Source organism: Salvelinus alpinus, chromosome 32, assembly GCF_045679555.1.
Source record: "Salvelinus alpinus chromosome 32, SLU_Salpinus.1, whole genome shotgun sequence".
Classification (NCBI taxonomy): Eukaryota; Metazoa; Chordata; class Actinopteri; order Salmoniformes; family Salmonidae; genus Salvelinus; species Salvelinus alpinus.
Genome location: NC_092117.1, coordinates 6,447,633 through 6,464,206, shown reverse-complemented (window position 1 = coordinate 6,464,206; position 16,574 = coordinate 6,447,633). Strand labels below are relative to the sequence as shown.

General features: G+C 41.1%; 1 protein-coding gene across 1 annotated transcript; it reads left to right on the top strand.

The window, feature by feature from the left end:
- Positions 1-565: 565 nt before the first annotated feature.
- pdlim1 (PDZ and LIM domain 1 (elfin)) lies at positions 566-16,228 on the top strand. Its single transcript, XM_071380685.1, has 7 exons — positions 566-888; positions 1,959-2,110; positions 5,008-5,092; positions 5,800-5,987; positions 6,288-6,400; positions 6,899-7,013; positions 15,427-16,228. The coding sequence occupies exons 1-7, from the start codon at positions 796-798 to the stop codon at positions 15,611-15,613; spliced, it is 933 nt and encodes a 310-aa protein (XP_071236786.1). The 5' UTR covers positions 566-795; the 3' UTR covers positions 15,614-16,228.
- Positions 16,229-16,574: the final 346 nt, after the last annotated feature.

Here is a 16,574-nt window from a genome sequence, read left to right as displayed (position 1 = left end):
GTGTGAATTTAAGTATGCTCTAACTCCTAACCCTAATCTGTAGCCTAGCTAATGTTAGCCAGCTAGCTAATTTAGCGTTAGCCACCTAGCTAACGTAAGCAACAACAAATTGGAAATTGTAACATTTCATCCATTTTGCAAATTCGTAACATATTGCATGTTTTTCAAATTTGTAACATATGTAACATCATACGAATTGTAATCACAAATTAATAATACCATACAAAAAGTAATATATCATAAGGAGTGTATCGGATTTTCATACACAATAATACGAAATTCTCTGACACCAGGTTGGCTGTGAAGACCCTACATTCATTTGCTTGTCTCCTATCTAACTCCTATAGTAGAATTGTTGTCACATTGTTATTACTTACCATTCGTTTTGCAATGTATATGAAAAAGTAGAGAATGTAGGCCTACACACACAATGGGACGTTTTAGTTTTTGTCGGCTGTAGCCCACTTAGTGGAGCAAATGGCAGGAATTCAAGTTTAGGGAGCGGCACATTCCACATCCTGGGAAATGGGTCTTCCATAAATGGTAAGCTTGCATATAATATGGTGACGTAACGGTACATCCTTGAACTAACATAGGAAATCGATCTTATCAGAGTGAAAACATCTAAAACTATTCGCTCCGCTTTGCCACGGGAACCGCCCCTTTACTTCTAGCTACACAATAGCCTCATCGAAGTTTGTTCACACATGTCATATTTGTCAGGACAAACACAGGCTGTCTAAGAATTATACTTTTTTTTTTTTTACTCTGATTCGGCAAATTTGAAAGTAGGATATGCCTCTACGGGTTGTCGTGCAAGGTCCTGGACCTTGGGGATTCCGTCTAGTTGGTGGGAAGGATTTTGAACAACCCTTGACTATCTCGCGGGTAAGTGTTGTTTCAGAGAGTCTGTCACTTTTAATAATATATTGTTTTACAATGTAACCGCACCTGGCCCTGTCCGGTGGCGGAACTTTCACTTGCCGACTCGAACACACCATTTCCGTGAGGCACGAGGGGAAGCGTTCTTTCTCGCTGCTGTAAAGATTATTTTCATTACCTCACCAATAATCTATTGCCATTTGAGGGTCAGGAGAAAGTGACTTTTCGGGTCATTATGCCAGATGGCCATTCAATAAAACGTAATTGACTCTAAACGGCCTTTTCAGAGAAACCAGCTTCACCGTTTGTGTTGTGCAAAGTGTGCTACCATGTGCTACTGTTAAATTCGTCCATGAATTGGCCTAGTCTAGTTCTAGATGACAATCTTCCATTGTTTGGCCAATACATCCATCCAAGTCTGTATAGGTCTATGTTTATTTCTATGTTTATTTAGGTTATCTAGAGGGCATTAACAACCAATTCTATAGTGTTATTTTCTCAGACATTTCCGACAGTACAGCACATTTTGTGGGTATGCAAGATCACATCCCTTGACAGTGTTTCACCTACATTGTCTTAGGTGGGGCACTGAACTTCACTCTGTCTTCACCAACCTAACATTTGCCCTTAACTGGCCCACAATGTTTAGCCCTCCAACGTTTTCTCAGAAGTACATATTGAAGAAAAACTGGCAAGGTGTATTGAGGATTTCAATGCAATGGATTATGAACCTTTTGAAGTGTTGTAGATGTAACTGAATGAATGACTGCTATGCACAACACTCTTTGACGACAAACTATATTGTTAAGTGTGTTTGAAACCGATTCTTGTTATTTGTCAAATTTCTCTAAGACCTCCCTTTGAATCCTTAGTCACCATCATACTTTTCTAGTGTTACTAATCCTGTCTGTGAACTGAGACTGCACCCATATTTACCACATAACAACCTGCCATGGGACACTCAAGAGTTTAGCCAAAGGATCCTTGTCCTCCTGAAATTTCATAGAAGAATCCCGGATTACTCGGTCCCAAATGTGAGAAGAAAGTTGAATATGTTGATGTACTGAATATTTCAGATCACTCCTGGCAGTAAGGCTGCCCAGGCCAATCTGAATGTCGGGGATCAGCTCCTGGCCATTGATGGAGAGCCCACTGAGAGCATGACTCACCTGCAGGCACAGAACAAGATCAAGGGCTGCGTAGAGGAAATGATCCTCTCTATCGACAGGTAGGGGTTTGCAGTTTTCCATAGACTCGGATGGGTTCAAAAAGCACTGAGTCATGGAACATTTCAGCAAATGTGCACAAAAGTACAGTATCTCTGACACCTGATGTGGTTATATGTAAGGGATACTAAATTGTATGGTTCAAATGGTGAGAGGGGGGCAGGGACCTTGGATTTGTTTGTCTGAGGTTAAACGCCCACACCAGTAGAAATTCACTTTTTCCGAGCTGAAAGACGATGGCCGGAGCTTACCCATGATGTTGCACAACAATTTAAGTAATTGTTTTAGTCAAAGTAGGACATATTTGGGCTTGGAAGTGATACATCCGAACAGCCCACTTTGTGTAAATCCATGTGAATGTGGTGTCTCTTCCTGTGATATGACATACACATTCTTTTCAGCCTACGTTTTGTTTCAGGGCTGGGTTTTATTTGAATGTTACCACAGCATGGCATTGTTTATTAATCAGAAACAGCTGAAAAGTTATTCCTCTTCGTGACAGAGATGAGCCAAACTGCCGTGTGGTCCACTTGGCCGCCTGAACCATGGAGCAAATTAAAATAGGGGGTGCAAACGTATATTTTTGCACCTCAGGTTTTTTTCCCTCCTGAAAATCACCGTAATCCATTGGTTAATTTGTCAATATTCACTTATTTTTGAACTAGTCAATATTTTTTTTTTTTTTTTTGTGTGTGTGTGTATATACATTATCTTTCAATCATTTTGGGGTCACTTAGAAATGTCCTTGTTTTTGAAAGAAAAGCAAAAAAAATAAATGTAAAATAATATCAAATTGATCGAGCAATACAGTGTAGACATTTAATGTTGTAAATGACTATTGTAGCTGGAACTGCAGATTTTTTATGGAATATCTACATAGGCGTACAGAGGCCAATTATCAGCAACCATCACTCCTGTGTTCCAATGGCACGTTGTGTTAGTTAATCCAAGTTTATCATCTTAAAAGGCTAATTGATCATTAGAAAACCCTTTTGCAATTGTTAGCACAGCTGAAAACTGGAGCATCAGCATTTGTGGATTCGATTACAGGCTCAAAATGTCCAGAAACAAATAATTTTCTTCTGAAGCTCGTCAGTCTATTCTTGTTCTGAGAAATGAAGGCTATTCCATTTGAGAACTTGCCAAGAAACTGAAGATCTCGTACAACGCTGTGTACTACTCCCTTCACAGAACAGCGCAAACTGGCTCTAACCAGAATAGAAAGAGTGGGAGGCCCCGGTGCACAACTGAGCAAGAGGACAAGTACATTGTTTAGTTTGAGAAACAGACACCTCACAAGTCCTCAACAGGCAGCTTCATTAAATAGCACTCGCAAAACACCAGTCTCAATGTCAACAGTGAAGAGGTGACTCTTTGGCCTGAATGCCAAGCGTCCCGTCTGGAGGAAACCTGGCACCATCCCTACGGTGAAAGATGGTGGTGGCAGCATCATGCTGTGGGGATGTTTTTCAGCGGCAGGGACTGGGATACTAGTCAGGATCGAGGGAAAGATGAACGGAGCAAAGTACAGAGATGGAAACCTGCTCCAGAGTGCTCAGGACCTCTGACTGGGGCGAAGGTTCACTTTCCAACAGGACAGCTACCCTAAGCGCACAGCCAAGACAACGCAGGAGTAGCTTCAAGACAAGTCTCTGAATGTCCTTGAGTTGCCCAGCCAGAGCCCGGACTCGATTGAACATCTCTGGAGAGACCTGAAAATAGCTGTGCAGCGACACACCCCATCCAACCTGACAGAGCTTGAGAGGATCTGCAGAGAAGAATGGGAGAAACTCCCCAAATACAGGAGTGCCAAGCTTGTAACGTCATACCCACAAAGACTTGAGGCTGTAATCGCTGCCAAAGGTGCTTCAACAAAGTACTGAGTAAAGGGTATGAATACTTAAGTAAATGTGATATTTCAGTTATTTTTAACAGTTGCAAACATTTCTAAAAAACCTGTCTTTGCTCTGTCATTATAGGGTATTGTGTGTAGATTGAGTATAACATAATTTAATTATTTTTAGAATAAGGTTGTAATAATGTGGGAAAAGTCACGGGGTCTGAATACTTTCCGAATGCGCTGTATAGTTAGTTACATGTCAATTGCGGCGTGCATGATCATGAGCAAAGTCATTGTAGCCTGTCAATTCACTTCCCTGTGAGAACCATGAGCACGGGCTGACTTGACTTGCCTACCAATAGCCAAAGCCTGCCAGCAGCCTGCCTACCAATGGTTGCGAAGTCAAAGACAGGCCAGGTCTTCTGAGGTGGAACCTAAACGTGCATCTCTAGGACAGGAAATTACGTCAATATAGGGCAACTTCCTGGGGGGGGGGGGTGTACCAACTTGGGCAGGACACTTGATGTGAGTGGTGCTTTCCAAAGGGCAATCTGTTTTATACATACTTTTTTACGTTAATTATATATAGCCATTGATTCTTGGAGAATATAACTTGTATGTGCCTCATGAGCTTAGATCTACGGTCTAACCGCCCCAGAACACAAAGTAAAACGAGCTTCTATTTTGTTTGTAAATTATGTAATTGTGTACACTGTATATGGCCTCAAAATATGGTTCGATGTTCGACATTGATGTCATGGATGGACAGTCCTTGCGTTCATAGCTCTGTATATTAATTTAAGACTAGCTACATTTCTCCAACCCATCCCTTTTAGCTTTTTACCAAAATGGTGGTGGGGTGTCGCTTGGTTATTGTTCTGAACTGCAGATTACCCCTATAAAATATGTTCTTTTAGAAATGGTTGTTGTCCCATCAACAGGTTCGAGGCCTGCTCTGTCCACATTTTGTATTCTCTTTTGGATATCTTTCATGTTTTATTGCATGTCTGAATATTTTTTTTGTATTGCAAGTTTGTGTATTGTCTTGACTCTTTTTAGATCAGAAACTAAAATCTGGTCACCGCTCTCTTCTGAGGATGGAAAGACCAACCCTTACAAGATGAATCTTGCGTCTGAGCCGCAGGTGTGTCTGTCTTTTATATCCTACTTCACTCAGACCAAAGATATTAGGAAATGAGGCATTCATAAGGTGACTTAGAGGTATGTCCCTGCTCTGTCATGGCGTATTAACTGGAAAATCCCTTACTCACAGATAGGAAATGGTCCAGTATCTGCAATCTTTCACATCCCCACTGCACAAACAAAGGCTTGGGTTTTGATACTGCAAACGATGAGGTCATTGTTTACTTCCCAACAGGAGATCTCCTAGGAGACCATGGTTTTATCAGCCAACCTCTGACGTAAGACTCAGTTCCTGCCTAGGGAATGGGAAATTGAGTCCAAAGTGTGAATTAATGTAGGAAGCGTGTGATTTGTCAGTCCTCCACAGCTTTCAGGGATGTGTCACAATCACAGTGCATTTTGGTCGCAGAATACATAGAAAATATGTTTTGCGCATTTATTTTTTCACTTGAGCTTTTAATGCTTTGCATGTCACCGTATTTTGTCTTAGTTGGCCCTGTGTTTACCTGTTATCATGAAGTACCGAAATAACCTTTTGACTATGCTATTCTTTACCTCTAATATCCACATATTAGTCAAGTAACTGTCATACTGTTTCTATCAAGGCGTGTGTGTGAGATGGCATTGAAAGTATTTATATTTGTAATATAACTGATTTTTGTCTAGTACTCATTACTTTCTTTATCCCTGGCTACACGCAACTTGCAGGAGGTGAAACCCATAGGTTCCGCCCACAACAGGAGCGCCCTGCCATTTGCTGGGTTTGGCCCCAACGTGGTAACCAATCAGTACAACAACCCCGCCGGTCTCTACTCCTCCGAGAACATCAAGGACTTTAACACGGCCGTGGATGACGTGAAAACCATTGCCACTGCTGCTAACGAGCCCAGCAACATGTAAGGATCTATCCCAGCTGGTTGCAATAATGTCATTGCATCTAGTTTTACTCGCTGGGTATCATTCTTCAATTTACGATGTCTTACTAGAGCAGAATGTACTGCATTTTCACTTGTTAGAGGCTTACAGTGTGTGTTTGTTCCAAGTCAAACTCGACCTCGGCTGTGGCCCTAAGGAAACATAGCAATGTTTTTGAGGCCCTATCGTTTGTTTGTGCTCGATTTGACCAGGCCTTTGTACTATACGACTCATTGTATGTAAACTAGTATTGATTTGAAGTGTGTTCATTTGTTTTGCAGCCCAACAGTGGCAGACTCGGAGGTCTACAAAATGCTGCAGGAAAACCAAGAGGCTGATGAGCCTCCCCGACAGTCCGCTTCATTCAAGGTGCTGCAGGAGATTCTGGAGTCAGGTACTTATTCACACATGTATGCAGTTGATATTTATGTAGTGTTTAAGCAATGTGGCATTTACTTCAACATGGGTTTGTAATGCAACCATTTTGGGTTGCATCACACGGATTGCGTACCCAGTTGGTTGGATTATAACCCTGCATAAATTGCCACCGTTGCAATCATGTTGCACAATTTAGAGACTGAGAAATGAGTGTCTGTTTTGACACCAGCACTTATGTTTCGCATTGTCGAACCGGGTTCTAACTTTGTCATGTTTGGAGTTTTAACATGATGTAATTGGCAATTGTTTTTGAATAGATTTGGTTCAGCTAAGTAGTGTTTAAACGATCATTTTGATTCTATAGTTGGTAACAGACTGGTGACACAATGTATTGTGTCTCTGTGTGACAGGAAGAGCCTTTGCTATATTTTACAAGGTTTTCCAAATATTTAATGGCAATTAAATTGGTAAGTGGCTTAACAAACCACGATGGCATGTCTCCTCTTGATTGCAGATCCTGATAAGCCCTCTGGGTTTAGGAGTGTGAAGGCACCCGCCGCAAAAATGGGCTCAACAGTGGGAAATGCAAACAAGTTACCAATCTGTGACAAATGTGGATCAGGGATTGTGTAAGTACAGCATATGATTATTCAAACAGTTGTGATCTCATGGTAATATTGTGAACTTTGCATTTTGCTCACGGTGATTTGACGAGGAGATCCACGCCTACTCTGAGACGATTTATGAATACAGGCCCAGTCTCGTAGGCTACGTTAACACAGGCAGACCAATTCCGATGGCATATTTGATACCTATAGTATTTTTTCCCCCAGAATGTATAAACAGCAAAAAACACATGGAATCTGATCTTTTGAGTTCTGATGTGTTCCACATTTATGTGGTTCTCAACCCTGATACAGTTACGATATGCGACCTCAATCTGGATGAGCAGATCAGTTTTTCTTTTGCTCTGAAGTGTTGTTTTGCACATGACCTGCCATTAACATGACAAGCATCCAAAAATTAAAAGGTGGCTGAATTTTCTGGATGCCTCTTCAATAGCTAAACAATCTTACCTTCTGCGCATGTATGGGATTCTCTACTTCACGCACGGGTTGTACGAACAGCGTGATCGACGGGTTGTACGAACAGCGTGATCGGCGGGTTGTACGAACAGGGTGATCGGCGGGTTGTACGAACAGCGTGATCGGCGGGTTGTACGAGCAGCGTGATCGGCGGGTTGTGCGAACAGCGTGATCGGCGGGTTGTGCGAACAGCGTGATCGGCGGGTTGTGCGAACAGCGTGATCGGCGGGTTGTGCGAACAGCGTGATCGGCGGGTTGTGCGAACAGCGTGATCGGCGGGTTGTGCGAACAGCGTGATCGGCGGGTTGTGCGAACAGCGTGATCGGCGGGTTGTGCGAACAGCGTGATCGGCGGGTTGTGCGAGCAGCGTGATCGGCGGGTTGTGCGAGCAGCGTGATCGGCGGGTTGTGCGAGCAGCGTGATCGGCGGGTTGTGCGAGCAGCGTGATCGGCGGGTTGTGCGAGCAGCGTGATCGGCGGGTTGTGCGAGCAGCGTGATCGGCGGGTTGTGCGAGCAGCGTGATCGGCGGGTTGTGCGAGCAGCGTGATCGACGGGTTGTACGAGCAGCGTGATCGACGGGTTGTTTGACAAACTTCTTTGTCCATTGTAACAGTAGGCCATTACAAACATAAGCAGGACACCGAAAGGCAGTCGAAGTAGCAATTACATTTTTTCAGGTTGAGAGTTATATGCAGCTCTCTAGGCAGCAAATCAAACATACACAGGACACAGACGGGCTACCCTGGTGAATTGTAATATGCTGTCCATCAAAAGATACGGTATTGCATGGTCATTGAGAAGCGAAAAAAGCCAATTTTTACTTTGCCCCAATGTAATGTGTAGACTGCATCCTGCTTATGTTTGTGCTGCTTTAATATCCTAGTTACAACAGACAAGGTTGAAGCTACCTCGTTCACATTGGCCTACAAAATACATATTTTTAAATTGATATGGTTGTTTAGCTCTGGGAAGAGGTGTGTGGGGGGGGCAGCAGTCACACAGCCTCTGACAATTTTAAGGAACAGTGACTGGAAATTAGCATTGCATCTGTGTGCTATTTCAGAGGCTACATCAGTGTGAATGCTGCAATCTGATATGGGTCACATGTAGGATTGGAAAGAGAGGTTATATTACTGGAAACCTTTTGAAGTTTACCAGTAAACCACCGAATTCTTGGTAACTTTCAAATATTTTGGGGGGTGTCTAGTGGCCTTTTTGGGTGCTTCAGATTGTCAGTTGTCTGTAATTTATGGAACGCCGTTTTGGTCTTTGCGCGTGAAAAAAGATACACGTCAAATAACACTTTGACGTGTGAAATAAGCTTTTAATTTGACACGTCAAATAACACAATTCCATTGTAGAATGTTGTGTGCGCTGAATTTGCACGTGCAAGCCAAGTGCCACCATTACGATCGCAGTCAAAGCTGTACAAAGCTGTTGGTAGTAAGGCATTATTTGTTCGACCGAATGTGAAAACGTCTGTGTGAGCATTTGAAATTAGATCAGGGTCAAAAATGTTTGCAAATATCTTTGATACGGATGTTATCAGCAACTTCTGGGGTAACTAGCTAGGTTTAGCTTGGGACCTAGCTAGCGCCAATGCAACCAGCCTGAAAACAATGAACAGTAGAAAATGCAGGAATTTTCCATATTCTTAGCAGTGATTTAGGAATCCATGTGAGTAAGTATTAGCTAGGTAGCCACTTGTTCTCCTATTGAAATAACTAGCTAGCCTGCTACTTAACCCTGTTGTCCAAAACTAACATTATAAGCAGCCAGCTAGCTTCATCTGACTACTATGGCTTGACCGGGTTATGTGTTGTGATGCTAGCCAAAATAAGGATTAGCCACCATAGTGGAATTTGCGGTTCGCCTTTAAAATAAGTCTCTCTTTTGAAAGCGATGCAGAAGTTTTCAATTGGTGAAATCATGCCATATTTATACTTGATGACGTTAAACATGGTTGGAATGTGGCGCAATGAAATGGGGTATCGGTCTACTCGGTGACACCCAGAGAACACAACTGAAGAGTTTACGGAAATATTAGCGTTGTAGCTCTTATTGTGGGACTTTGACTGTGGGAAATCACCTCTCCAGTCAGCCTATTGTGCGTATTGACGTTCATGTTGCACTGTACAGCCTTACCCCATTTCATTGATCCCCAATCGTCAGGCATCAGCCTACTCAGTACCCAAGTGCTTTTTTCCCCCCATAAACCTCAAGAGTTATCAGGCTCCAAAACATCCACGTTGTATTGTTTTTCCTCTGGAATAGTGTTCAATGCACATAGTAGGTCGACTGGTACAATACATGTGGCTCAATTCACTGGTTTCGGAGTCCCGCAATAAGAGCTAGGACACTAATGTTCTCTGGGTGTCACTGAGTAGACTGATACCCCATGTAATTGATCCACAATCCATAGGTAAGGCTTTACAGTGAAGTAACTATGCCCCCAATGCAATTCTAAAGTTTTTAATACGGTGGTCACCAACCGGTCGATCGCGATCGATTGACTTGTCGATCTCCAAGGCATTTCTAGTCGATCGCCAAACATTTCTGTAAAAAACCCAACGATAAAGCCTTGTGTTCCAAAATTGATACTGAGATTTCAAAACTTTTAAAACTATGACTAGAGAGAGACTCAACGAATACAGCAAAGAGCTGCTGTTTACGTTCTTACTCAGCACTGTCAACACTTTGTATTCAACACTTTTATAAGCCATAAAATGCACGTTCTTCCTATTTCCACTCAGTGCTACAACAAGAAGTGCAGCAGTAATGAATAATTAGGAAAGTGTATCTATAGGCGTTGTTATCATTAGCGGCTTGGGTCTTTTAAAAAAAAAATTATATCAAGGAATATTTAATTTTCTCTTCATAGGACTAACAACATGAAATCGTGCATGAGGCAGAAATAATGCGGTGCGACTCGAGTTTCGACATCAGCTGGAAGACGGTGTGTCCCGTTTTGGTCAGTGTCAGTGGAGGAAACGGAGAGCGGAGGGATGATGAGAGACGGACCCTCAGTCTGCGGCTCTCTCCCTCCACTGAGACTGACCAACAGATGCAGGCACCATCAGCCCAGTAAAATAAAAAGCTAATTATTTAAATGTATGCTCACTCAGCTGTGCCTCACAAGTAATACAACAATGGATCTATTACCGGTGTGATCATATAGCCTACCTCAAATTTTGATGCATTGGCAGGTAAATTCAAGCAAAGCCAGTATGCAGTGATAATGTATTGGGCCTATAGCTTACTGCACAAACCTCATTGCTACAGTACTGTTTTTAATTGGTTAATGTTGCATAGGCTTACATTTAAGTCATGTTAATAAAAAAACAGAGCGGTAGATCTTGGCTTGCATTTTGACTCTGAAAAGGTTGGTGACCACTGATCTAATACATCCAGTGTGATTTCAGCAGATTTGTCAAATGAACAAATTGTCTTTTGTTGAATTTAAGGACATTCCAACCTTGTGATCTATTCCATTATGGCATGATTCCACTATTTGTATTATTTGCATGCCCTTTCATTGAGAGACCTTTTATTTTGAATGCAAAGCGCAAATTCCACTATTGTGTCTAATCTTTATTGTGGCTAGCTTCACATAGGTGGGTACGACCACCTTTAACCTGTCTGGCTCCGGGGTTCCGCTAGCGGAACTCCTCCCACATTCCACTGAAAAGGCAGAGCGCAAAATTCAAAAAATATTCTTTAGAAATATTTAACTTTCACACATTAACAAGTCCAATACAGCAAATGAAAGATACACATCTTGTGAATCCAGCCAACATGTCCGATTTTTAAAAATGTTTTACAGCGAAAACACCACGTATATTTATGTTAGCCCCCCACCAAATACAAAAAAGGATAGACATTTTTCACAGCACAGGTAGCATGCACAAAACCAACATAACTAACCAAGATCCAACCAAACTAACCAAGAAACAACTTCATCAGATGACAGTCCTATAACATGTTACACAATAAATCTATGTTTTGTTCGACAAATGTGCATATTTGAGGTATAAATCAGTTTTACATTGCAGCTACCATCACAGCTACCGTCAAAAATAGCACCGAAGCAGCCAGAGTAATTATAGAGACCAACGTGAAATACCTAAATACTCGTCATAAAACATTTCTGAAAAATCGATGGTGTACAGCAAATTAAAGACAAACATCTTGTGAAACCAGCCAATATTTCCGATTTTTTAAAAGTGTTTTACAGCGAAAACACAATATAGCATTATATTAGCTTACTACAATAGCCTACCACACTACCGCATTCATTCATCAAGGCACGTTAGCGATAGCAATAGGCACGTTAGCGATAGCGAATAAACCAGCAAAATATATTAATTTTCACTAACCTTCATAAACCTTCATCAGATGACAGTCCTATAACATCAGGTTATACATACACTTATGTTTTGTTCGAAAATTTGCATATTTAGAGCTGAAATCAGTGGTTATACATTGTGCTAACGTAGCATCTTTTTCCCAGAATGTGCGGATATTTTTCTAAAACTCACCTATTCTGACCAAATAACTATTCATAAACATGACTAAAAAATACATGTTGTATAGGAAATGATAGATACACTAGTTCTTAATGCAATTGCCGTGTTATAATTCTAAAAATAACTTCATTACGACATCCAGCTTATGTTATAGCGAGAGCGTGCCCAAAATCTGGGCGCTACCTAATAGTACACATGTTCGACAGATATATGAAATAGCATCATAAAATGGGTCCTACTTTTGATGAGCTTCCATCAGAATGTTGTACAAGGGGTCCTTTGTCGTGAACAATCGTTGTTTGGTTTTAGAACGTCCTCTTCTCCAGTCAATTAGCACGGAAAGCTAGCAAAGTAGCGCGAAGCTCTCCTTCCTGAACAAAGGCACACAACACGCCTAACGTCCCGAAAAAAATTCAATAATCTAATAAAACTATATTGAAAAAACATACTTTACGATGATATTGTCACATTTATCAAATAAAATCAAAGCCGGAGATATTAGTGGTCTATAACGACAGCTTTCCAGAAGGCAATCCCAGGCTCCTTCTCGCGCTTTCCAGAAAACAGGAAAAGGGTGACAGGTCATGCCAAGAACTTTTATTCCACCTCAGACCAAGATAAACACTCCATTTCTTATCTCACTGCCTATTGACATCTAGTGGAAGGTGTATGACGTGCATGTATACTAATACGTATCAAGCCCATTTATAGGCAGGCCCTAGAACAGAGCATCGTTTTCAAATTTTCCACTTCCTGATCAGGAAGTTTGCTGCAGAATGAGTTCTGTTTTACTCACAGATATAATTCAAACGGTTTTAGAAACTAGAGAGTGTTTCCTATCCAATAGTAATAATAATATGCATATTGTACGAGCAAGAATTGAGTACGAGGCCGTTTAAATTGGGCACGATTTTCCCCCAAAGTGAAAACAGCGCCCTCTGTCCTCAACAGGTTAATCAAACAAGAACTGTCTTATAAATTAGGGGTGTTTTAGGTGACACTTAGCTAGGTATCTATAGCTACTGAAACCGATTGTTCTTCCCCAAAAACATCGCAAAATGACATTGTTTGCATCCATCAGCTAGCTAGCTTTTTTACGACCAGCACTGTCTCTAAAGCTTGGGGAAGTTTGTCTGCGTTCGTGCGGTACAGGCACCTTCACCAGCATCATAGCATGCGTATCGTTGTGACATATGACCGACGAGTGATAGTGTAATCGATGTGTAATAAGTGTCAAATTAATGAACTGTTAAATTATTGTGACGTGCAGTCATATTCGCGTCCTGATTGGTCAACGAGCTTATTTGACACGTCAAATAGTGTTATTTATTTTATATTTTATATATTATATCTTTTTTGACACGCAAAGCCCCAAACGGCGTTCCATAGTAATTATCTCTGGCCCTCTGTGTGGCCTTATCACGTAAAATTGAATGACAAAGCTGAAAAACATTAGCCTAAATATAAGCAAACTTAGTGAATACCATTTGTTTAATATGAGGGTTTCAGCATGAAATATCTTTTTTTTTAAATCTTTTTTTTACTATACTTAGTAAAATAAATGTATTTCTGTCTTGAATTTGCTTTTTTCATTATTTTGGCAATTTTCTTTTGAACCAAATGGTCTATCCACTCGGAACTAATTGGCTACATTGACACGGATATAAACAAAGAATACTATATATGAATAGATTTTTTCAAGTTTTTCAAGTACAAATGACCAATGTTACTATAGATTGTCATGTTTTACCTGTTAATTACTGAAGATTCCGATTTGACTTTTGTAAATTAGCGGTACCTTTGCAACCCTAGTCGCATGAGAAACAGTGTGGACAGTCAGAAAAAAAGATTGTACATAAAAATAATTCTGCATTGGGTTCCTAGGATGGCTGTGTAAATGCAGCTTCAGTTGCTACGCTAAGATGAAATACTGCGTCTTAGTATTTTACTTATTTCCTTATTTGTCTCAAGTTTTTTTTATGGAATGTCACAGGACAAGTGTTTTGTGTCACATGCCAATTAAATTGGCTGATATACAGCCATGCTGTGAGCATGCCGCCAACAGCTGTGTACTTCAGAGGTCGTTAACACTTGGTAATAAAGTGTTAAGACTTAAAGGGCAATTCCGCCACGTTTCATCCTCCTATTCATTAGCTACAGCACCAAACCAGTGTTTGTATATGTGAAAACAGCGTTCCCCCCCCCCCCCCTCCCTATTATCTGTGGTTGAAAAGATAAGGTCCTGAAAAAGGCTTCTATGTGACATCACAGGGTAGGATTAAAAGAAAATCTGCGATGAGTTTCTAGCAAGAGGGAGGGTGTTTTCTGTCACCGCAAATCTGTGTTTGAAAATCACTGTTTTTAAAATGTTTAAACTTTTGATTTCATTGGGTATAACTTTTTAACTATATATTTTTTTCTTCTACAAAACGTACAAATACGCCGTATTCGCATATGTCAGGGGAGGGCGGCTCATAATAATGGCTGAAATGGAGCGAATGTCATTTGAAACGCATGTGTTTGACGTATTTGATACCATTCCGCTCCAGCCATTACCACAAGCCTGTCCTCCCCAATTAAGGTGGCACCAACCTCCTGTGGCATATGTAGACACTGGTATTGTCCTGGAGATAATTACAATTAGGTTGAAAAGTAGTGGCTCTAAGTGTGCTTGGACATACCTACTGTGTGACCTCCACGGTGGATTGGGTGGCAAGATGAGGTATTTTGTTTATCATGATAAGAGAAGATGAACCCGTGTTGTGGATTTTCCACACGCCTCTCTCAGTTTCTAATTGTCTTACTATTTTTTTTGCAAAAATAAATAATTATGCTACTTGCAGTTTTACTTATACTTTACTATCTTCCTACAAAGGCAGAAATCGTTCTCTGTTTTTAGAATGTATTTTAGACCATTTTTGTCCAGCAATTTACATGTAAAGAGGGTATGAAATGTTATCTCCTTATGCTCTATACATTATAAGGCACTACATAGATGTTTATAAGCAGTTATTAAAGCCTATGACATTCATAGAGCTTTATGACAAAGCCTGTAAAATGAGTTATTATGCCTCATGTGCAAAGCTCATTAGGAAATATTATGTTCTTGTTGAGGGGTATATTCAAATTCCCCTGCGCACCCTCTAATACATGTAAGTCTGTCTTGCACACCAATCATGATTGTAGAACCCCTCATGACAAATTCCCAATGAGCTTTTTATATTGGGCATTATAAGACTGCTACATGGGGTATTATGCTGCCTGCTCATAATGCTTTATGAATGTTGTTAGGTGCTCATAAATATCTACGTAATGCATTATAACTGGGCAAATAATGCATTCTGAAGAGGGTTTTCATAGGATGTTTCACAGATGTTTGATTTATTTGACCTAACCATTTGAGTTTGTGATTTCTTCTTTCCCAAACTCAGAGGGATGGTTGTCAAGTTGAGGGACAAGTTTCGTCACCCCGAGTGCTACACCTGCTCCAATTGTGACGTCAACCTGAAACAGAAGGGACACTTCTTCGTGGAGGACCAGATCTACTGCGAGAAGCACGCACGCGAGCGAGTGACTCCACCCGAAGGCTATGACGTGGTCACAGTCTTCCCCAAGTAGAGCTGTCTCGTTTGGAACACTGCACATGACCACATTAGTGTCTCCAAGACTCCGTGAGAACCATCCCCAAGACTTTCCAGCCTTTTTAAAGATGTCACATTCTAGACTGTAAAAATGGTATGTTTTATGCCTGGATAATGTTACTACCAGGCACGACATGTTAAGCTTCAAACAAGGTTTGCTATTCGTCAAATGATAATAATTTGCACATTATGCGTATACGTTTAGGAACCGAAGAAGGCTATGAATTGGTTGCTTACATGGTGTAGTCTGGGTTCAACCAATCTCTAAGAGGAATCCAAAACATTTGTATTTTTAATCAGTAGACTAATGTTTTGGGGTTTCTGTTTTTACCATAAATCTTTCACAAACATGCTGTGACCACGGATAGTTAAGGGACAAGCAGTAGCTACTTTACTTGGGTTTGATTTTATCATGGTGGTTAGATCCAGGCTTCTGGTGGCTCTGCTTCTGGGTGGATGTTCATAAACAGAAACTCTCTTCCAAAATGATTGCTGAGTGCCATCTTTTCGTCGTGAAAATGCTGTATTGGTGTTCCAAATTACTCTTGTCAATATAATTATTATGACTTAATAAATGTTTTCTCAAACCGTGTTTCTTTGTTTAGTTCATCAAGTTATCTGCATAAAGGTTGGGTTTTAAGGACGATTAACGTTCTTCGCGGCTGTCTTTTTCAGTATTGGTAAAAGTGCGCTCGGCGTTGTTTCAACAAGCAACGGAGCAACATGTCTTGCTGTAGTCTCTTCAGGCACCCAAAGAGCAAAAAGAAGACCATTGAGGACGGAGACAAGAAGATGACATAAAAGGATGGCGTAAGAGTAATCGAGGAGAAGTTGAGGGCCCATGGAGACCAAGAGAGACATCTTGTCTTGGGGCGCCAGGGGTTGGGCACTGTGAGCAGGGTGGAGAGGAGACACTCCGAGGCCCTCCAGGACCTCTA